We start from the raw sequence: 23127 nt of genomic DNA on the forward strand, positions 1-23127 counted from the left end.
TCAAACGAGCCTAAACCACTATGTGGGAGTAGCTTGTGCCAAAATGGTTTCTACCTCTCGTGTTCGTCCTCCCCCGCACTGGCCATTTCAGTAAGGTTGCCCAAAGGATTTGAGAAGAAATATGTGTAGAGGCAAGGACTTGGGCCGCACGTCCAAAACAATGGTTCATTATGTCTTATTGAAGTCATACACTTAGACAATTTTTGAAAGAATTGGTTTTGGTAAGAAGGATGTGAGTCATAACGGAATAGGTGAGAGTTCTTTTATTAATACTTGTCAAGCAACTCCTTTTATCTCTGCGGCGCACCTTAGTAACACAGGGTGTCTAGGTTGATTGGATACGAGAAGTGCTTACAAGAGGGCCAAAACCACTATGTGGGAGTAGCTCCGCCAAAATCGTTCCTCTACTACCTGGCTCTGTGCCAAAAGAGTTACCAAAAGATAAAGGGGGGGAGACTTGTATTAACATTAGAATCTCTGGGCCGCACGTCCAAACCTTGACTTGCAAAACTCTTATTGAAATTGATTAATTCGAAAATTGTAGAAGATTGTAACTAACCACTATCAATTTTCGTTGGCCTTGTGTATACTTGTTTATATGTGACGTTTTTGATGTGTGTACCTTGGTCCACGTCTTGTTTATATCTTACTAACTATATTCTTTCATTCTATAACAGGATCAATGAATGTCTGGACCATCTGAACCACCTAAGTACACCAAAACGCCTCTTCACGTCATCAAAGATAGACTTGAGAGATTGAAGAAGAACTCAGACATATTTGACGTTCCAGTGACCACACCTCTTCAATTCCGTGAGCTTCAATTAGATAGTGAAGGGAATAGAGTAGAGGGAGGATCAGAAGTTTCTGACACTTCAGTTAACCCATCACCACACCAAACGCCACCTCCATCACCTCGTGCACTCTTAGTCGTCCCACCACCACCACCACCAATGGCTCTCACCATCAGGCAACTCTCTACATCTGTCATTCCACCTGGTGGAGTGCCAACCTGCATAACCTACCCTGCTGCAGCTGAGGGATTAACAGCTGATTTTGAGTTGAAGTCTGGGCTACTTCATCGTCTTCCTACATTCCATGGACTCTCTATGGAAGATCCCAACAACCACTTGATGGAATTTCAGTTCATCTGCACTAGCATGAAGCCTCAGGGAGCTGATGAGCATATTTTGAAGTTAAAAGCCTTCCCATTTTCGTTGGCTGACAAGGCAAAGCAATGGCTTTATGAGTTGCCAAGTGGACGGATTACATCTTGGGCTGATATGATGAAGGCGTTTCTTGAGAAGTATTTTCCTACATCTCGCATCATCATGTTAAGGAAAAAGATAAGTGGAATTCAACAAGGGCAAGATGAGTCCTATGCAGATTACTATGAAAGGTTCAAGTCTCTCACCACGCAATGCCCTCAACATGGCATGAAGGATGAGACCTTGCTCACTTGTTTTTATGATGGGCTCACCAACTTGGAAAGAGACATGCTAGATGCAGCTTCTGGTGGATCGTTTGTTGATAAGGAACCTGCGGCTGGAATGGTTCTAATTGAGAATAGGGCCTTGAATCAACAACAATATGGAAGCTCTAGGCCCAAATCCACCACCACACGTGAAAGGGTCCATGAGGTAAGTACTTTAGCCCAATTGGAGGATAAAATTAACAAACTTACTTCTCTTGTGTCCCAGGGATCACATGGTCAAGTCATGGTGTGTGGAGTTTGTTCTATGCAAGGGCATGTGTCTGATCAATGCCCTCAACTCATGGAAAGTGGAGGACAGGAAGGTGTTAACGCCATAGGTTTCCAACAAGGGTACCAACGTCCTAGGAATGATCCTTACTCGAATACCTACAATCCTGGATGGAGGGATCACCCCAATTTTCGTTGGAAGGACAATGACAACGTTCAAAGTTCACCTCAAGGGTTCCAACAACGTCCTCAAGGCTTTTATCAAAAGCCTCAACCTCCTAACCCTACTCCTTTCAATTCAAATTATAATTCAAATGCTTCTTCTTCTTCTTCTAATGATGAATTGATCCGAACTCTAACCAAGTCTACTCAAGCTTTAATTGCAGGTCAAACTCATCATGGGAATCAAATCAATGCTATATCTACGGATGTGAATGAGATGAAGAAGCAAATGAGTCAAGTTGTGGAGTTTATGGGTAAGTTTCATGAGCAAGGTAAGCTACCAAGTGGTACCATCCCAAATCCTCACTTTGAGCAAGCCAAAGCCGTCACTACAAGGAGTGGTAAGACCCTTGTAGATCCTCCAACGCCTCCCAAAAAGATCTCAACATCCATTTTAGAGGAGGAGGATGACCCTGCAACGTCTAAGGCTCATGTGACACCTCCTACTGCAGAACCGAAACCTAAAGGACAAGTTTCTAACTCTTTCAATTCGGTTATTACTAATCCATCTTCTTCTCCTTTGCCTTTCCCAAGCAGATATGCAAAGTCCAAGAAGGATGAAGCCGAAAAGGCCATCTTGGAAACTTTTAAGAAAGTGCAAATCAACATTCCTCTCCTTGAGGCAATTAAGCAAATTCCTAAGTATGCCAAATTTTTGAAGGAACTTTGCACCACAAGGAGACAGAACCGTGAGAAAGAAGTGGTGAAGGTAAGTGAGAATGTCTCAGCTGTGCTTCAACGCAAAATGCCTGAAAAGTGTAAGGATCCAGGGAGTTTTTCTATCCCTTGTGTTATTGGAACCACTAGATTCGAAAATGCCATGCTAGACTTAGGTGCTTCTATAAATGTTATGCCATATTCTATTTATGCATCTCTAGGTCTAGGTGAACTTAAACATGATAATGTTATTATTCAATTGGCAGATCGATCTAATGCATACCCTAAGGGGTTAGTTGAGGATGTACTTGTGCAGGTGGGTGAGCTAATCTTCCCAGCTGATTTTTACGTCCTAGAAATGGAGGAACCCTCTCCCAAGTCAACGCCACTTTTGCTAGGTCGTCCATTCATGAGGACGGCTAGGACCAAAATTGATGTTTATTCTGGCACCTTGTCAATGGAATTTGATGGAGAAGTTGTTGGCTTCAACATTTTCGAAGCCATGAGGTATCCATTAAGTGACTTTCAATCATGTTTTTCTATTGATATACTTGATGATCTTGCGCAGAAATTCATGGAAATAATGGAGGAGGATACCATGGTCTCAACCATTGCAAGTGGTGTTGGTTTCATGGAAGATGGTGCCACCATACCTAAGGAAGACCTCACGGATTCTTATGAATCCATCCACCTAGAAAACGTTGCTTCTCTTGAGGCAACGTCCTTTGTAGGTAAGTCAAATCCTTCTTTTTCACTTCCCATCTCTACTAATAAACCTCTACCTTCAGTGATTCAGGCACCTACCCTAGAACTTAAGCCATTGCCAGATCATTTGAAGTATGTTTACTTGGGAGATAAAGAGACGTTACCTGTGATCATATCCTCATCATTGACGTCTACTCAAGAGGATAGACTTGTGGAGATGCTTAAGAAACACAAGACTGCGATTGGTTGGACCTTAGCGGATATCAGGGGAATTAGCCCTACTACTTGTGTGCATCGGATTTTGCTTGAGGAGGGAGCCAAGCCAACAAGGGAGGCTCAAAGACGTTTGAATCCACCCATGATGGAGGTTGTGAAGAAGGAGGTTATCAAACTCCTTGATTGTGGCGTCATATACCCTATCTCGGACTCTAAGTGGGTTTCACCAGTTCAGGTTGTGCCAAAAAAGTCTGGGATAACTGTTGTGAAGAATGCAGAGAATGAGTTAGTGCCTCAGAGAACGGTGACTGGACATCGAGTTTGCATAGACTATAGGAAGCTCAACGCCACTACTAGGAAGGATCACTTCCCTTTGCCATTCATTGATCAGATGCTTGAGAGGTTAGCAGGTCACGAGTTCTATTGCTTCTTGGATGGATATTCTGGTTACAATCAAATCGCCATTGCTCATGAGGATCAAGAGAAAACGACCTTCACTTGTCCTTTTGGAACGTTTGCCTACAGAAGAATGCCATTCGGACTATGTAACGCCCCAGGTACGTTTCAAAGGTGCATGGTAAGTATCTTCTCTGATTTTATTGAGAAAATTATTGAGGTTTTTATGGATGACTTTTCTGTCTTTGGTAAAGATTTCGAAAATTGCTTAAGTAATTTAGAATTGATACTTGAACGTTGTGAACAAACTAACCTTGTTTTAAATTGGGAAAAATGTCACTTTATGGTTAAACAAGGAATAGTTTTAGGGCATATTATCTCTAAACGTGGAATTGAAGTAGACAAAGCTAAAGTAGATCTTGTTAGATACTTACCATACCCCACAAGTGTGAGGGAGGTCCGTTCTTTTCTTGGACATGCAGGTTTCTACAGGCGCTTTATCAAGGACTTCTCCAAGATTTCTAGGCCCCTATGTCGTCTACTTCAAAAGGAAGTGGCGTTTGAGTTCAAGGAGGATTGCAAGGATGCATTCAATGCTTTAAAGGAGCTTCTGACGTCTGCTCCTATCATGCTTCCTCCAGATTGGTCTCTTCCCTTTGAGATCATGTGTGATGCCTCAGATTATGCCATTGGGGCCGTGCTAGGCCAAAGGAAGGACAAGAAGCCTTATGCCATCTACTATGCGTCAAGAACCCTCAATGATGCTCAACTCAATTATTCTACAACTGAAAAAGAACTCTTAGCTGTTGTTTTTGCCTTAGAAAAATTTCGATCTTATTTATTGGGTACTAAAGTTATTATTTATTCTGATCATGCAGCTTTAAGGTACCTAATGTCAAAGAAGGAGGCAAAACCTAGGCTAATTCGTTGGATACTCTTGCTTCAAGAGTTTGATGTTGAGATCAAGGATAAGAAGGGCTCTGACAACGTTGTGGCAGACCACTTGAGTAGGCTAGTGAGTGAGGAGGACGCCATACCCTTAGTGGAGATGTTTCCGGATGAACAACTCTTCGGAATCCAGGTAAGTGAGCCTTGGTATGCAGATATTGTTAATTATTTGGTGTCTAAAACGTTTCCTAGTCATATGCAAAGTGCTCAACGTGATAGACTTAAGTTTTTAGCTAGACAATATGTTTGGGATGATCCTTACTTGTGGAAATATTGTCCTGATAAATTGATAAGGAGATGTGTGCCTAATAATGAACAAAAAGCTATACTTGAGTTTTGTCATTCTAAACAATGTGGTGGTCACTTTGGCTCGGATAGAACTGCTAGGAAGGTGTTGGAATGTGGTTTTTATTGGCCTACTATATTTAAAGATGCATATAATTTTTGTATGACATGTGATAAGTGCCAAAGAACTGGTAATTTAGGACCTAGAGATCAAATGCCTTTAACTCCTGTTATAATAGTCGAAATCTTTGATGTTTGGGGTATAGATTTCATGGGTCCTTTTCCTTCATCTAATGGGTTCCTTTATATTCTCTTGGCTGTTGATTATGTTTCTAAGTGGGTGGAAGCGAAAGCCACCAGGACTAATGATTCTAAGGTTGTTGCAGAGTTTATAAAGTCTAACATTTTTAGTAGGTTTGGCATGCCTAGAGCAATCATTAGTGACGGAGGTTCTCACTTTTGCAACAAGACCATTGAGGCTTTGCTCAGGAAGTACAACGTCACTCATAAGGTTTCCACGCCTTATCATCCTCAAACGAGTGGACAAGCAGAAGTTTCAAATAGGGAAATAAAGCGGATACTTGAGAAAACCGTGGGACCTTCAAGGAAGGATTGGAGCCAACGCTTGGAGGATGCATTGTGGGCGTATAGGACTGCCTTTAAGACGCCAATAGGGATGTCTCCATTTCGGTTGGTGTATGGAAAAGCGTGCCACTTACCTGTGGAATTGGAGCATAGAGCATGGTGGGCAATTAGAACGTTCAACATGGACTTGGATGAAGCTGGACTTCATAGGAAGTTGCAACTCAATGAGCTTGAGGAAATTCGAAATGATGCCTATGATAGTGCTCGGATTTACAAGGAAAAGACAAAGGCTTTTCATGATAAAATGATTCGTGGAAAGGCTTTTGTAATTGGTCAAAAAGTTCTTTTATTTCATTCTCGATTAAAGCTTTTCCCTGGTAAATTACGTTCTAGATGGGTTGGTCCTTTTATAGTTACTAACGTTTTTTCTCATGGTGCTATACAGATAAGGAGCCCTGCAACTGGAAGTGAGTTCAAGGTAAATGGCCATCGTCTTAAGCCTTATTATGAGGCATTTGTGGAGCACAATGTGGAGGATGTACCCCTCCAGGAGGCGCCACCAACTGAGGACTAAATGAAGGTGCAAGTCTAGGCTGAAAGACTTTAAACATTAAGCGCTGCATGGGAGGCAACCCATTTCATCCGTAGCTGTGGAGGAGCCATCAACGCAGATTTGCATTCTTGAACTCTTCCCTTCTCTTTTATTTTCGAGAACTTTGTCTTTATTTTTAGATTTCTTGCGTTAACTCTTATGCCATGCTTGATTGATGTTTTGTATGCTTTATACTTGTTTATACATTGAGGACAATGCATGATTCAAGTGTGGGGGAAGGGTATAACGTTTCACTTTGTTTTTAGGAGCTAGTTTTGTGGTTATAAAAAAGAAAACAAAATAAAAAATCGGAAAAATCAGAAAATAAAAAAATTTTGCGTTAACTTTTGTTTTAGGTTTTGTGTTATATGTTTTGGTTTTTATACTTATATGTTTTGTTTGTTTATTCTTAGAGTCAAAATGAATTTTGGGTAAATATCTTCTTCATCGTAGGCGCATCCAATGGGATGTGATATCTAAGGTTCAGTTTGGATATGAGAAGTGCTGACAAAGGGTCTCGTCCCCTGTCAATCAAGTGAGCTGAGCTCCGCCAAAATCGTTCCTCTCTTCACCTGGTCATGTTCCAAAGGAGTTACCGAAAGGAGAAGGGAAATATCCCTAAGTCCAAAACGTTTTTGTCTTGTTTGTGCGTCATTTACATGGTTGTTTTTGTGTTTGTTTTGTGATCGAGTCTTAGGATGCCCTTTTAACTGTCTAGGATGAGCTTATATCTCTGAAATTAAGGCTAAAAGAGGATCACAAGATTGAGATAATGTTTGATGATATTCTTTGGTTAATTATGATGTATGAAAAGCATATGAATGTGTAGTAGATATGGTGCATGCGTAACTTTGGTACAGAATATGAACATGTGGAAGATAAGTTGTGATTCATAATAACCCTTGTGAGAATTTGAGCCATGTGCCCTTTCTTTGTTGAGTGATTAATGAAAAAATGAATTATACTCTTATTTTCTTGGCGATGATTTTGTTGATCTCATTATTCTTTCATCTTGATTGATTACTTGCCATAGATTAAGTTTGATGGACTAGAGAATGCTAGAATTCACTTTTATGCTTGTTGAGACATTTATGATCAATATATGGCCCTGATTCTGGAAAGGATAAAGGTACTTACTTAGGATTTTACCACCATAGCCAAATATAGCCTGTGTCCCTAATTGTGCCTGTCGTGGGACTCCCCTAGTTTAACCATTTTGAGCCTACATTAAGCCTTTTCTTTCATCACCCTCAAAATTCCTTAAACCTTAACCCTAGTATAGTTATATCCTTACCCTTTGTTCTAAAGACTTAGTGGAGCATATTTTTGAGACTTTGCTTGGAGTTTTGGCGTCAAGGAAGAATTTTGAAGACATGAAGAAGTTCAAGTGTGGGGGTAGACTTGTCCATATGTAATCTTTGTATGTTATTGCCGAAAAAGAAAAAAAAAAGAATGAAATCGTAAAAAAATTATCAAGAAAAGAATATTTCGGCAATTAAGAGAAAATGTGTGATATTGTTTAAGTGTTTATGGATTTTAGTCCCCTATACTTGGTGAATTTGGAGTTTGTTTTAAATTGAAGGCCCATTGTTGAAAATTTTGGTCTTTGTCCAATTCACTTGTTCGGAAGAAGGTTAGAATGAAGTTTGGGCCCAACATGATGATACTTGGCGTCTACATGCTTTGGTGGATTAGAAATTTGGTCTCTCTACATCTACAAGTGCTCTACTAGGTTTTTAGGATACTTTGTGATTTTCCTATCCCTTCGTTTCTTTTAACCTTAAGCCTTGGCCCCATTACAACCTTAAATTGTAAGACCTCTTTGATCCTTAAGATGGGACAGCCTTTGATCTGTGGAGATGAGTTATAACTGTTGAACTTATGGCTTGGGTTCATCTGTGCATGTAGTCGATATCTTTCATGAGATCTTTGAAAAATATATATGTGCTTTCGTTTCTTATATGTATGTGATTTACTTGCTATTCTTTCACATATACTTGAGTGAATAAGCTTTTAAGCATGAGCTTTGAATCTGAGAGAAGAAAGAGTGATATATCCATGTGAGGTTTGAATCATGACTTGTTTGAAATATGTTAAAGAAACCACCACCATTGTTTACCCCCAAGTCTTACATGCTTATATGTGAATTATATCTTGTAATTAACTCTTGAATATCTTGATGATGTGATGCTTGGTTAAGTGCTAATCTTGGTGACTTGAAAGTAAGAGATTTCTGAGACAATATGTTAAAGGGCGTAGAAGTCATATGTATGTGTCTTTGGTTTGTGACGTTTTTATCTTGATTTTTGTTTAAGTGTTTTTACGTTTTTGAGTCTTTGTGTCCTTGTGTTTTTCGTTTTCTATACTTAGTTTATTTTCGTAGTTTCTTTGTTTTGTGTCTTAGTCTTTTTGGTTTGTTATGTTGATTTTGCTAAGGGACTAGCAAAAGCTAAGTGTGGGGGAATTTGATAGGAGCATAAAATGCGACGTTAATAATGATTAAACCCTATATTTTGCTAAGTTATTTCCTTTATCTCGATCAATTTAACTTAGTTAGTGTTTTTCAGGTGAAAATGGAGTCTCAAAGTCCAAAAATGGCTAAGGAAGGCACAAGTGGCGCAGAAATGAAGAGAAATGAAGAAATGGAAGTTCTCCCAGTTTGACTAGGAAAAGGAATCCTAGTTGGAGTAGGAATCAGAAGCTGACTTGGATTCAAACTCTTAAGTCGCGGAAATTAGAAGTTCTACTTGGACAGGGAAACCCAATTCTACTCAAATATGGAATCCTAGTGTGATAAGGAGTCCCTGTTGGATAAGGATTACTCAAGAAGGTTCCGGAAGAGTGTAGAAGAATCGCAGAAAAGGAAGCAGTATTCAACTAGGAAACCTACTTGCATATGGAGTTCTACTCATACTAGGAGAGCTATGGAACGATCATGAAGCATCTAGAAGTCTCAAGAAGGTCATATGCCGTGCACATGGAAGAGGAAGCAACAAGAGATTCGAATTACAAAGCAATATGGAATTTGGACTTCTTGTTGAGTAAGGATTGGAATTGCCGTGAGATTCTTGAAGGTTCTAGGGAGTTCTTGACGTTTCTACTTCAGAATAGGCGTGGAAGGCATGTGAGAGGCATGTGATGTGAAGGAAAACCGAATTGGACTCAACTTGTGCATTAAAAGTCAAATCCATTACAGATTCGGAAATCTGCCTGTGCAGATCAGTCAACTTCAACGGAGTGTCAAAAATCGCTCAGAGCTCAGAAAATTATGATCTTTATATGGTTGGAAAGCTACGGATGTCTAGTTTCCAAATATTTTTACGGTTCATCAATAGCTATTTTCTAGAGGAAGTTATGGACGTTTTAGTGGACTGAGGTCAATCCTGCCGGAAATCTGTTTTGTGCCAAAGGAGTCCTAAATCAACACGAACTAAGAGAAACCAAGTAGAAACGAATTGGGAGTGCCTTGAGACGTTCTACTATATATACCTTGTGTATTAGACGTTCAGGGTTGACACATTATTCTCCACAATTTCGTTTCTCACCGGTTTGCTCTTGAGTTTCAGGTTTTTGCATCTACAAGTTCCTAGCCGTGCCATCCTCCATCCTTGCCGTGATCTTCACCTTGTGCCACCACCTTGGAGCTGCTTTGGAACCTTGGGACGTGTCTAAGGGTTGTTCTTACCATCTTCATCATGTTTTCCTTACGGTTTTGTAACTTGTTTGATATAAATTCTGTTTTTGATTTCCTTATGTGTAAAACCGAAACCATGAGATAACTTTCTGATTTTTGGATGCGATTTGGATGTTCTTTTCTATGATTGATGTGTTTGTGTGTTCTTGATCTTGATTAATTGCCGAAATATGGATTGATAATCTGGTTTTGTTTTATAGATAACTTTTATGTGTTCTTGTTCTTTGGTTGCAAACTTAGGATGATTGCATGTAATTGGAGCTAGTAATTAGGTTAAACGCTTCGTGACCCTAATTCAATATAGTAGTAAAGGCTTTGGACAAAGGTCGAGATCAGATTATGCATGTAATGAAAAGATTCGCTTCGAGTACTTGAATTTGCATGTTTATTGACTAAACTTTCACTTGCTCTTAATGATTTGAATGCATGAGATTATGAGTCGCTTCGATTGTGTGATACTTGCATTTGGAATATGTTGGTTTGGCGCTTCGTCGATCAATTGTGTAAAGGGAAGTCATATAAGGGACATTGGGCGCGTGTAACTTTGTTTCTTGGTTGATATCTTTCCATGGTAATTAACAAGATTAAGGGATGCATGAATATGTTGTTCTTGAATTGTTCTTGATGAATTGTTTTCCAAAAATCTTTCTTTTCCCACCTATGTAAATAAAAACGTTTTCAATCTTTTAATGTTTTCGAAATTTTATGTTTTCAATCTTCAAAAAACCCCCCATCTTTATGTTTTCTTGTTTGTGTAAATAAATAAAATTAACTTAGATTTTTAGGTAGCATGTTAACCTAGTTAAATAAAAATAATAATAAAAATAAAATAAAAAATAAATGTTTTTAATTTCGTGAATAGTGTCTCCGTGAATAGTAAATATGTGTTTGTTTTAGTTTTAGTGTTTTTTAGGAGTTTGTTATGAGTTTGTTATGTGCTCCTATTTTTTAGGGATTAGCTCCTAAATTTTAGGGAAAGTAGTTAGAGTTAGTTTTGACTTAGTATTTTGTGTTTGACTTGGTCAATAATTTGTTTTCTTAGTAATTAAGTAATCCTAATTAGTATATAACTAGTAATCCTTGTTGTATATGGATTCCCAATGTGATATGGACTTGTAAATTGTGTATAAATAGGAGTAGGATTTCTAAACCTTTTCTAACTTGTTTTCTCTCTTATTTTCGTCCATGCCTATATATATACTTGTATATTTTTGTTGTTTTCTCATTCTTTGTTCTCTAACTTTGTGTTAAATGTATGTCTTTCTAATTCTCTCTAATTTTCGTGTAACTTGTAAAGTGTTCTTATAATTTTGTAAATTGTATATTATTTTCTTTAAATTGTTTCTCACATGTTAGCACCCTCAATCCCCGGCTTGAACGATCCCTGCTTATTCTATACTAACAACTACATTTTTCAGGGTTTAAATTGGCGATGCTTTGCACGTATCACCATCTACTACGCCTCAAGGACTCTGAATGATGCACAACTGAACTACTCAACTACAGAGAAAGAGCTCCTTGCAGTTGTTTTTGCCCTTGAGAAGTTTCGTTCCTACTTACTTGGTACCAAGGTGATTATTTATACTGACCATGCAGCTTTGAAGTACTTGATGACCAAGAAGGAGGCGAAACCAAGGCTCATTAGATGGATCCTACTCTTGCAAGAGTTTGACGTTGAAATCAAGGACAAGAAGGGTAGTGAGAACGTGGTAGCTGACCACTTGAGTCGTTTGGTGCACGCAGAAGACCCTCTCCCTTTGGTGGAGACGTTTCCAGATGAACAACTCTTTGGAATCCAGGTAAGTGAACCATGGTATGCGGATATTGTGAATTACATTGTTTCTAGGAAGATTCCTGATACCATGTCACGTGCTCATAGGGATAGGCTTAAGAAAACTGTTAAGCAATATGTTTGGGATGAACCTTATCTGTGGAAATATTGCTCTGATCAATTGATTAGGAGATGTGTGCCTGAACATGAACATAATGCCATACTTTCTTTTTGCCATTCTAAAGCATGTGGAGGTCACTTTGGGTCTAAGAAAACTGCGTTTAAAGTGTTGGAATCTGGGTTCTTTTGGCCAACCTTATTTAAGGATGCATATGCATATTGTTTAACTTGTGATAGATGCCAAAGAACAGGAAATCTAAGCTCTAGAGATCAAATGCCTTTATCCAATATCATAACTGTTGAAATATTTGATGTCTGGGGTATAGATTTCATGGGACCTTTTCCTTCATCTTTTGGATTTCTCTATATCTTGCTTGCTGTGGATTATGTGTCGAAATGGGTGGAGGCAAAAGCCACTCGAACTAATGACTCTAAGGTTGTTGCAGATTTTATCAAGTCTAACATCTTTAGCAGGTTTGGCATGCCTAGAGTTCTCATTAGTGATGGTGGTTCCCACTTTTGCAATCGAACGATTGAGGCTCTCTTGAAGAAATATGATGTGACACATAAGGTTTCTACACCTTATCATCCACAAACAAGTGGACAAGCTGAAGTCTCAAATCGTCAAATCAAGGGAATATTGGAGAAGACTGTGAACCCTAACAGAAAGGATTGGTCCTTGCGTTTGGAGGATGCTTTGTGGGCCTACAGAACTGCATACAAAACTCCCATAGGTATGTCCCCATATCGAATTGTCTATGGCAAACCGTGCCATTTACCTGTGGAGTTAGAGCACAAAGCTTGGTGGGCTGTGAAGCAGTTTAACATGGATCTAGATGAGGCTGGGCTTCATAGGAAGCTACAATTGCAAGAGTTAGAGGAGATTAGGAATGATGCTTTCGAAAGTGCCAAGATCTACAAGGAAAAGACTAAGGCCTTCCATGATAAGATGATTCGTAGGAAGATTTTTGTTGTGGGACAGAAAGTTCTTTTATTCCATTCTCGTCTTAAACTCTTTCCAGGTAAACTTCGTTCTCGTTGGATTGGACCTTTTGTTATTACTCATGTGTTTCCTCATGGAGCTGTGCAGATAAAGAGTGAACAAACAGGTAACGAGTTCAAAGTGAATGGCCATCGCCTCAAGCCATACTATGAGACGTTTGTGGAGGATGAAGTGGAGGATGTACCCCTCCAAAACGCTCCACAACATGAGGATTAATTGGAGGTACAAGTCTAGGCTGAAAGACTATAAACATTAAGCGCTGCTTGGGAGGCAACCCAATTCAGAAGTAGCTGTGAAGGAGTCTACACACGCAGATTTGATTTCTCCTTCCCTATTTCTCTTTCTTTTCATATTTTCTTTTTTGAACTTAGTAGACATTTTCGTAAATCTCTATCCTTTATGCTTATTTGTTCATTGCATGCTTATGATTGATTACATTGAGGACAATGCAATATTTAAGTGTGGGGGAAGGAATTTACACTTTTGTCTTGAGTCATATATATTGAAAAATACAAAAAAATCGAAAAATGTCAAAAAAATCAACAAAATTTCGTTGCTTTATGGAGTCATTGAGTCATGTTTTGGGTGAAATAATTTCTTTATCGTAGGCGCATCTATTAAGGTGTGATGTCTAGGTTTGGTTTGGATACGAGAAGTGCTAGCAAAGGGTCTCGTCCCTCGCTAAACAAGTGAGCTGAGCTCCGCCAAAATCGTTCCCTTCCTTACCTGGTCACATCCCAAAGGAGTTACCGAAAGGAGAAAGGAAATAACCCTAGTCCTTAGTTAACGTCTATTGAGTCCTTATCTTTTGTTATTTTGTTTTGAGTCTTAGGATGCCCTTTCAACTGTCTAGGATGATTCTATATCTCTGAAATTACGACTAAAAGAGAATCACAAAATTGAGATGACTTTAAAATGGTATTCTTTGGTTAATTGAGATATATGAAAAATGTGTGCCTTGTAGTGGATATGGATTTCGTGACTTTGGTACAGAATATGAGCATGTTAAGATGAGTTTTGATTCATATAGACCCATGTGAGATAATTGAGCCCATGTCCCTTTTTATTGGAGTGATAATTGAAAATATATTCTTATTTTCTTGGCGATGTTTTGATAATCTCATTATTCTTTCATTTGATTGACTACTTGCCATAGATTAAGTTTGATGGACTAGAGAATGCTAGAATTCACTCTTGTGCTTGTTGAGACGTTATATCAATACATGGCCCTGATTCTGGAAAGGATAGAGGCACCCTAGGATCACCACCATTGCCAAATGAACCTGTGTCCTTAATTGTGCCCGTCGTGGGACTCCCCTAGATAAACCCCTTTGAGCCTACGTTAAGCCTTTTCTTTCATCACCCTTAAAAATCTTTAACCTAAAACTTAGTATAGCTATAACCCTACCCTTTGTTCTAAGAACTTAGTGGAGCTAAACTGAGACTTTACTTGAAGATTTTTGGCGTCCATAATGAAGAATAAGAAGGGGTGAAAGCTCAAGTGTGGGGGTAGACTTGTCCATAAGAGAAAAAATGTATGAAAAAGCCGAGAAAAAGAAAGTGAAAAAGAAAAAGTGTACGGCTAGAAAACAAAAAGAAAGAAAAAGATGAAATATCTATGGATTTTAGTCCCCCATACTTGGTGAGTTTGGAGTTTACTTTGATTTGAAGGCCCATTACAGAAAAATTTGGCCTTTGTCCAACTCATTAGTAACCAAAGGAAGTTTAGAGTGAAGTTTGGGCCCAACATGAAGACATTAGGCCCCTTTATAACGCCCCCATGGGATAGTGACGTTTTTGCAGACTTGGTGGATTTCTAGAAGTCTCTCTACATTTGCAGGAGCTCTGCTAGGTTTTTAGAACACTTTGTTAAATTCCTTACCCTTCGTTTCTTTAAAACCTTGAGCCATGGCCCCATTACAACCTTTGATAAGACCTTCTTGATCCTTAAGATGGGACAGCCCTTGATGTGGAGATGAGTTACAAGAGTTGAACCTATGGCTTGGGTCCATCTGTGCAAGTAGTTGATATCCTTCATGAGATCTTTAAAAGAAATTTATACATGTGCTTTCGTTTCTTGCAATATGTGATACACTTGCTATCTTTCACATATACTTGAGTGTATAAGCTTTTAAGCATTGCCATAATCTGAGAGAAGAAAGAGTGGATATACTTTGTGAGGATTTGAATCATACTTGTTTGAAACATGCTTAACAGAAACCATCACCATTGTTCCAACCAAGTCCTACTTGTGTATATGTAGCTTATGTGTTTTAATTAACTCTCGAATGCCTAAACATTGATTCTTGGTGAAGTGCTAATCTTGGTGTTATGAAAGTAAGAGATTGCTGAGACAAATAGTTAAAGGGCAATAGAGTCTTTTATGTGTCGAGTCTTTAATTTTTGTTGAGTCGTAGTCGTGTTTGTGTTGTGATTTTGCTAAGGGACTAGCAAAAGCTAAGTGTGGGGGAATTTGATAGGAGCATTTTAATGCGACGTTTTAACTGCATTTCCCTACATTTTTCTGCGCCATTTCCTTGAAAAATCCCTGTTTGGGAAAGTTTCCATTCTTTGATTGGGAAAGTTCCTTATTGTAGAAAGTTTCCATTTTTGTCTTCATTTCTCATTTTTCATTTCTCATTTCTCATTTCTCATTTCTCATTTCTCATTTCTCATTTCTGGAAAGTTTCTATTTTTCATTTTTAGTAAGTTTCTATTTTTCATTTTTAGAAACTTTCCATTTCTCATTTTTAGAAAGTTTCTATTTTTCAAATTAGGTAAGTTTCCATTTTTCATATTAATTTCTATTTTCAGGACCTCCGAGCTAAAAAGTGGAAATGAACGCACGAATGGAAAGAGGAGCTTGCGAACGTCAAGACGAACGAACTTGAGAGAAATTGGCCCACACATTTGAGCAGAAATGAAGAAATAAGCTTTCCTAATCCAACTAGGAAACCCTGCGAAATGGAGGAAGGCTTCCCGAGCAAGTTTCCAACGCAACCATGAAAAAGAAATGGAAAAATAATGAGTTTTGCGTTGGAAGATGAGAAGACTTGAAGTTGAAGCAACGAGGCCCAAGAACTCTATGGATTTTCGGCAAAATGGATCAAGGCCCATCAAAAGCCCATGGAATTAGGGTTTGTGACGCATGGAGGAAACCCTAGGGTTGCATTGCCGTGAAAATCAAAAGGAGGAGGCAAAAGTGGCGTGAAAAATCAAGGGAAGAATCAAAGATTACGCAAGAGATTTTCTAGGGTGGAGTTTAAGGAAAGAAATCAAGAAAGAGACCAAATTGCGTCTAGGTTCATTCCTAGAAACCCTAAGCATGTTTTGGCCGAAATATCAAGAAGAAAATCAGAAAATATTCAAGGAATTTCGGCAAGAATATATTAGGGTATCTCCTTGGAGTTTTATGATTGGTTGGATGACACACTAGGGCTTACTTGGCAATTTCTCATTGGTGGAAGGCATGTGGAATTATTAATTTAATTCCTTGGTAAATAAATCAGAAAACTCACGGCTTGGAAGCCAAGACATGCCGTTCCCTATATATACACTCACCCTAGACGTCTCCAAAAACCACTTTACAATTCAGAAAATTCTCTCTACGCGCGGAAGCTCTCTCCATTCTCTAGTGCAACTTTTGGCGTTTTCAAGCAAGGAAGGAAGAAGCAAGCTTAGGCCGTGAGCATCATCATCCATTCCACCTTGAAGCCGTGTACTTTGAAGCTTGCTTTCGAGTTTCATTAGTTCATCATTCGAGTTATTCATCCATCTCTCCATTCACGGTGTAATTCAACCTTCTTTCTTGTAATCACTTTTGATTCTCCTTGTTTGATTTCGTTGGAAGTTGTTCTAGTTAACGTTTATGTTTGAACAAGGTTTATATTCTGAAAATTTATGATTGATTAAGGATTTTCGATTTCTATGTTGTGATTCCAAAGTTGCTTATGTGTGATTGTTCGATTGAGTTTGCTTTATAGATAACTTTTGTATTTTAATCTTATGTGGTTCGAAACACTTAGGGTTTTGATATAATTGGTGCTAGGTTTAAGAACATGAAATCGACTTTTCGTTTTGTGTAAACTTGAATCAAAGTAGTAAAGGTTTTGGACAAAAATCGAATTCAATTGAAGAGGATAGCAATTAGGTGAACTTATTCATACTAAGTTGTGCACTTGAGTTGATAGCCTTTCCTTGAACTTCTTGCGTTGAACATGTATGATTGACTAGCTTTCTAGGGTTTGATTACATGCTTGATAGGATTAGTCTATGTGCTTTCACTTAGATTAATTAGCATTGAAAAGTAAAATATGGGAAATCGTTTGCTTTCGAATGTTTCACATGATCAACTCCTTTCACATGACTTGGAAGAACAATGTAGGTTTGTATTCGAATTTAATCATGAAATCGGTTTTAATCTTTGTTTCTTACATATCATTCTTGTATTTGTGTTTTTGTTTATACTTAGTTTTATTCTTTCTTTTAATTTTCGAAAACCAAAACCTAAAACCCCCCTAATTCGTAAATTGTGTTTATATTGTGTAAATATTATACTTTGTTTTATTTTAATTGTTTATATTGTCCTACATTGACAGGTGTACCCTCAATCCCCGGAATAGAACGATCCCTATTTGCTTATACTACTAATGATATTTAAAGGGTTAAATTATACGTATGCCCTGTGAGTTTGGATTGGACTTGTTCGAAACATGCTATCATTCACTGTATAACTTAAGTTCTCCATATCTTGCTTAGTCATATGAATGTCACAGGTTTATTAACCATGGAATTATCTATGCAATTTTGATTAAGTGTTTAACGTGAAAGCCATGAGTTTGGAGTCTCGGAGACAACAGTTAGGTGAAGTAGAGTCATTTACTTGTTTTTTGTCGAGTCGTTGTTTTGTTTTGTATTTTTGTTTTGCTAAGGGACTAGCAAAAGCTAAGTGTGGGGTAGTAAAAATTGATGCGGCTGAAATAGCCACACAATTTAACCCTGCAAAATGTAGTTGTCAGTATAGGATAAGCAGGGATCGTTCAGTCCGGGGATTGTAGGGTACGCCTACACAAAAAGGTCAATTAACAAATAAAAGAATAAAATGGGGGGTTTTGAAATTTGTTTCCTAATCTACTTAAAATAAAAACAAAACAAATAAAACTATATACAATGATCGACTTCCCTAACCTTGATGATTCCACTTGGAAATTACTAAGTGTAAAAACAGAAAATCCATTTCAACATGCTACAAAAATGTGCCCATCTTTAATGCCTAGATAAGAGCTCAAATGGAAAGCCTCAGCGGATCAATCCATTTATCTGATTCGTTCTAATGTAGGATTGGATCGGAAAAGTCCTTACCAAGCCTAATACTACTAATTTTCGAAAACACTCAGCGTAATTCTCTTAACTAGTAGTATTATCTAACCCTCGAATCAACTCACACGTGCAAATTAACCATTAGACATAGAATTTAACACGTAATTTCCAGAATCGTTTAACCATTGAACATAGTTTTTACCACTTTTTAGAACTAATTGCTACTTGTTTAACTCAGCGCCTTAACAAATAACAATTACTCTTGGCAAATTAAGAAAACACACAAGAACTCTCACCATTATTCTAGCATGCAAACTTATTAACCTAACTCTGAAAATTACCTAAACACGTAAAAGGGCACAAGATTGTAACATGCATCATAAAAGAATTCTCGAAATTAACTCAATAATAAACTGAAAATCTCAAAAATATTAATAAAAATATTCTGAAAATTCCATGTCTCCAATTACACAACTCGCAAATTGAAACACACAAAACCGAAACAAAAATTATAAGTAGAGTCATAGTTACACTTTGAAGCTTTCCTCAGCGGCTTAGCAACAAGGTGATGAACTTGTCTCTGCTATGGTGGTGGAGCGTCCTTGACTCAGCGCCTAAGAGCTTAGTAGATTGATGGATGGATGGTGTCACGGTCTTGTAGGTGATGGAAGTTTAAGAAGTGAATTGGGCAGTCTTGGAATGGTTTTTGGCCAGGAAGTGATGCCAATTCTATTCTGGACATTGCCTATTTATAGGGGAGCATTGGTTGGCTTTCCCAACTGAAACGTCTCCTTTATGACCTTAACTCCTCTCATAATGGGGCAATTCCTTTAATTTCCAAGCTGAAACGTCTTTCTCTTATTTATTTTTCCAGCTGAAACATCTTTTTCTTTTATTCCTCAATTGAAAACGTCTTTTCTCCTTTATTCTTCAGCTAAAAACGTCTTTCTCCTTTATTTCCCTTCTTCATTGCTTGGTCAAATGTCTTAATGCTTTATTTTATGACTCCATCATTGTTGTTTCCAAGAGTTCCACCAGGCAAGGTTTCCTACAACAAGCAGGAGAATATCAGAATTTTCTAGAGAAAATAAAGGGAATTAAAATGTAAAGACCGCAAAAATAGTTGACAGTTAGGAATCTTGATCCAGCTAGGATTTTTCATGAATTTTACTTTTTTCGCCTATTTCACTCCAAACACTCTACAAGACTCTCAAAATGACTCGATGACTCAAAACACGAAACTTAAGGGAGAAACAAGGCTAAAATGGGGCACATATTCAATAATATCGTCACAATTTTTTGTCCTATCAACTACCCCACACTTAGCTTTTGCTAGTCCCTTAGCAAAACAAAAATACAAAACAAAACAACGACTCGACAAAAAACAAGTAAATGACTCTACTTCACCTAACTGTTGTCTCCGAGACTCCAAACTCATGGCTTTCACGTTAAACACTTAATCAAAATTGCATAGATAATTCCATGGTTAATAAACCTGTGACATTCATATGACTAAGCAAGATATGGAGAACTTAAGTTATACAGTGAATGATAGCATGTTTCGAACAAATCCAATCCAAACTCACAGGGCATACTCTCGATTTTTCTCTCAGAAATGGCTATGCTTAAAAGCTTCACTCTCAAGTATATGCAAGAGAATAAATTTTAAGGCAACAAACAGCTTGCATATTTCATCAACAAACGCATTTTGTGAAGAATTATTAAAGACCTCAAGAAATGACTAAGTGCACAAATGGACCTAAACCATAAGCTCGACTGCGTACCTGACTCCACTAACCAAAGACTGCCCATCTCAAGGATCAAGTCAGCATTTAAAACAGGTTGTAATGGGGCTAAGCTAGGGTTTTTGAAATGAAGATTAAGGATACAAAAATCTAAAGGACCTAGCAGAGCATATATGGACCACCTTATGTCATCATTTTTGCAGACCAAATATCATTGTTTTGGGCCAAACCTTCACTCTAACCAACATGGGAATGGACAAAGGCATAATTTTCAACTTTGAGCCTTCTACAAATTTGAAAGTCCAAAACCACAGTTCAACAATTTCCCAAGAGTTTTCTTTTCAATTTTTCCTCCTCTTTTGCCGCTTTTCTTTCTTCCTTTTTCATTTTATTTTTACGGCAAAATTTTTTTTCTTTCTTTTTTTTTTTTTCTTGGATTTTCCCCACCCCACACTTGTCTTTCATCGTCACCCCTACATACTATGTCATGCTCTACTAAGTCCCTAAGACAAGGGTAGAGATATCCTGTACTAAGCTCATGGTAGGGTAGTGAGGGTGATGAAACAAAGGTTTTCAACGTAGGCTCAAAGGGGTTCATTCTAAGGAGTCCCACGACGGGCACAGTTGGGGACACATGCTTGTTTGGCTATGGTGGTTACCCTAATGCCTTCTATCCCATCCAGGATCAGTGCATATTATGGCATACAAGTTTTGACAGTCACAACAGCCGAGTTCTAGTACTCTCTAGTCCATTAAAATCTATGGCACATGATCATTGGATTTTCAAAGAATGATAAGGTTTTGCAAATACAGCCATGAAATTTTGAATTTATCAATAAGCACTCGAAAAGAAAGTATTTTAGCTCAACAGCTCACTTAGGGTAAAATGAATCAGACTTAATCCTAGCATGCTTAATGAACCAAGTTACAATCCTATCTCAAATCTTCATACAAGCATTACAATGTCGATTAACCACAGAATTCAATTAAGTCCTATTTCGATTGTGAAAACCTTCAGCCATGAATTCAGAGACATGTTCATCATAGACGTTAAGGGCATCCTAAGACTCAAACAAACAAAAAGACTCTAAAACCAAAGATTTTTTATTTATTTTTTTATTTATTTATTTTTTTTTTGGTGAACTAAAATAAAGGTGTAAGTCATTCATAGAGATCCTGAACATTTTTAAAAATTAGAGAAGTTAGTAAATTGTATAGTGAACTAAATACAAGTGAATGATTTATACATAAACGTCACTATTCACGAGTCACTATTCACGATTTACTATTCACGAATTTACAAGTATAGAGAGAAGTATAAATTACAAAAATTTCACAAAGTATGATGTTACATATATACAAATTTTAGTTAGGGTATGGCATAGTTAATAAAAGTTTGAATCCCATTATAAGCCCTTAACCAAGGTTTAGACGTGCGGCCCAAGGGCTCGATCCTTAATACTAGTCGCCCTCCTCAATCTTTTGGTAACTCTTTTTACATAGAGCCAGGTAGTAGAGGAACGATTTTGGCGGAGCTCAGCTCACTTGTTTAGCAGGGGACGAGACCCTTTGCTAGCACTTCTCGTATCCAATCAACCTAGACACCCTATGCTACTAAGGTGCGCCACATGAAAGAGAAGGGTGCAAGACTAATGTTAAAGACAAAGTCCTTCACCTATTCCATTATGGTCAAAAACTTATAATAAAATTCATACTCTCATAAACCTGATTTTTACTATTCACGAAAATTTTATACAATTATTTCTTTTTCTTTTCTTTTCTTTTATTTACAATTATTTCAACACTTAGGTACGGGAACAGGGAGTCTCGATGTGCAATCGGACTGAAACAGCTACCCTTTTCAAGACTATGTTTAATCCAATATACCTTAGTGTATCACAACATTTTCTTTTGTTATACATATCATTGATTTCGAATTAAATTCCAAGTGGTAAATCAAGTGGACGTGCGGCCCAAGTATAGTTGTCTCGACACAAAGTCCCTCCTACATCCTTTGGGCAACCTTACTGAAATGGCCAGGTAGGGGAGGGCGAACACAAGAGGCAGAATCCATTTTGGCATGAGCTACTCCCACAATGTGGTTTAGGCCCATTTGTAAGCACTTCTGGATCCAAAACCTGTTATGAACGTTGTCCCCTTCCTAGACACCATCCCACATAGGCTATACTTACTTAGATGAAAAAGGTCCTAGGTGTGAAGACAGTTCAATGAATATTAATAAAAACCGCCCTCAACCTTAAGGGACCTGAACTAGGTACCAATAAGGGGTTTAGGTCAATATTAATAAACACGACTTCACCTATTCCTCGTTAATTTACAACTCACAATAAAACTCGTATTCAATAATATAAATAACAACCTAAGTATTTTCTTTACTAAATTTCGATCACAATATGAACATATATATAATATTTACGAAAACAACAATATTCATGATACGTGCAAAAGCAATCGCCAATTTAAACCCTGAAAATGTCGAGCGTTAGTATAGAGTAAGCAGGGATCGTTCAAGCCGGGGATTGAGGGTGCTAACATGTGAGAAACAAATTAAAGAGAAAGAATATACAAAAGTTACGAAATTAAAAGAACACTTTACAAATTTTACAAAAATTAGAATTTTACAAGTTACAAGCATGCATAAAATTAGAACAAACAAAAGTTAGAGAAAGAGCACATACATGTTACGAATTAGAAAACAAAGAATGAGAGAAAAACAAAATATACAAGTATATATATAGACATAGAATTCGAAAGAAACAAAGAAAACTGATAAGAGCATAAAGTGTGACATTTTAATTATGTATTTTCCCTCATTTGGTTAAGTTATTCTCTTAAAATTAATAATTATAACACAGTTTATGTTTTTAGGTACTTCAAGGACAGAAATGGAGAAAACAGGCAAAAAAGAGCAGAAATGAGCATAAATTAAGGACAAGTCATTTTAGAAACTTTCCTCTTTCATTTTAGGAAATATTTCCTATTTTGTTTTAGGAAACTTTCTTCATTTGAACTTTTTTATTTCTGATTTTTATATTTTAATGAGAGTCCATCACATTAAGAACTCTTGACTGATGAATTCAAGGAAAAATCATGAAGAATTCAGGGAGATAAAAGGGAGTGTTTATATTCAATATTTATTATTGATT

The 23127-nt window shown here is 37.6% G+C and overlaps 1 protein-coding gene across 1 annotated transcript in view; it reads left to right on the forward strand.

Annotated features, from left to right (window-relative positions):
* Nucleotides 1-686: 686 nt before the first annotated feature.
* The window catches only part of LOC112181193, a gene marked incomplete at its 3' end in the record, with an annotated part of 93441 nt that continues 71000 nt past the window's right edge, over nucleotides 687-23127 (forward strand). The window contains 8 exon segments of the mRNA XM_040512279.1: nucleotides 687-1066; nucleotides 1701-1797; nucleotides 3150-3668; nucleotides 4449-4743; nucleotides 4846-4913; nucleotides 5457-5678; nucleotides 11622-11983; nucleotides 12119-12863. Of these exon segments, the coding sequence (XP_040368213.1) occupies nucleotides 687-1066; nucleotides 1701-1797; nucleotides 3150-3668; nucleotides 4449-4743; nucleotides 4846-4913; nucleotides 5457-5678; nucleotides 11622-11983; nucleotides 12119-12863 (2688 nt within the window).

The sequence above is a fragment of the Rosa chinensis genome, unplaced genomic scaffold (genome assembly GCF_002994745.2).
Source record: "Rosa chinensis cultivar Old Blush unplaced genomic scaffold, RchiOBHm-V2 RchiOBHmChr0c02, whole genome shotgun sequence".
NCBI classification, from domain to species: Eukaryota; Viridiplantae; Streptophyta; class Magnoliopsida; order Rosales; family Rosaceae; genus Rosa; species Rosa chinensis.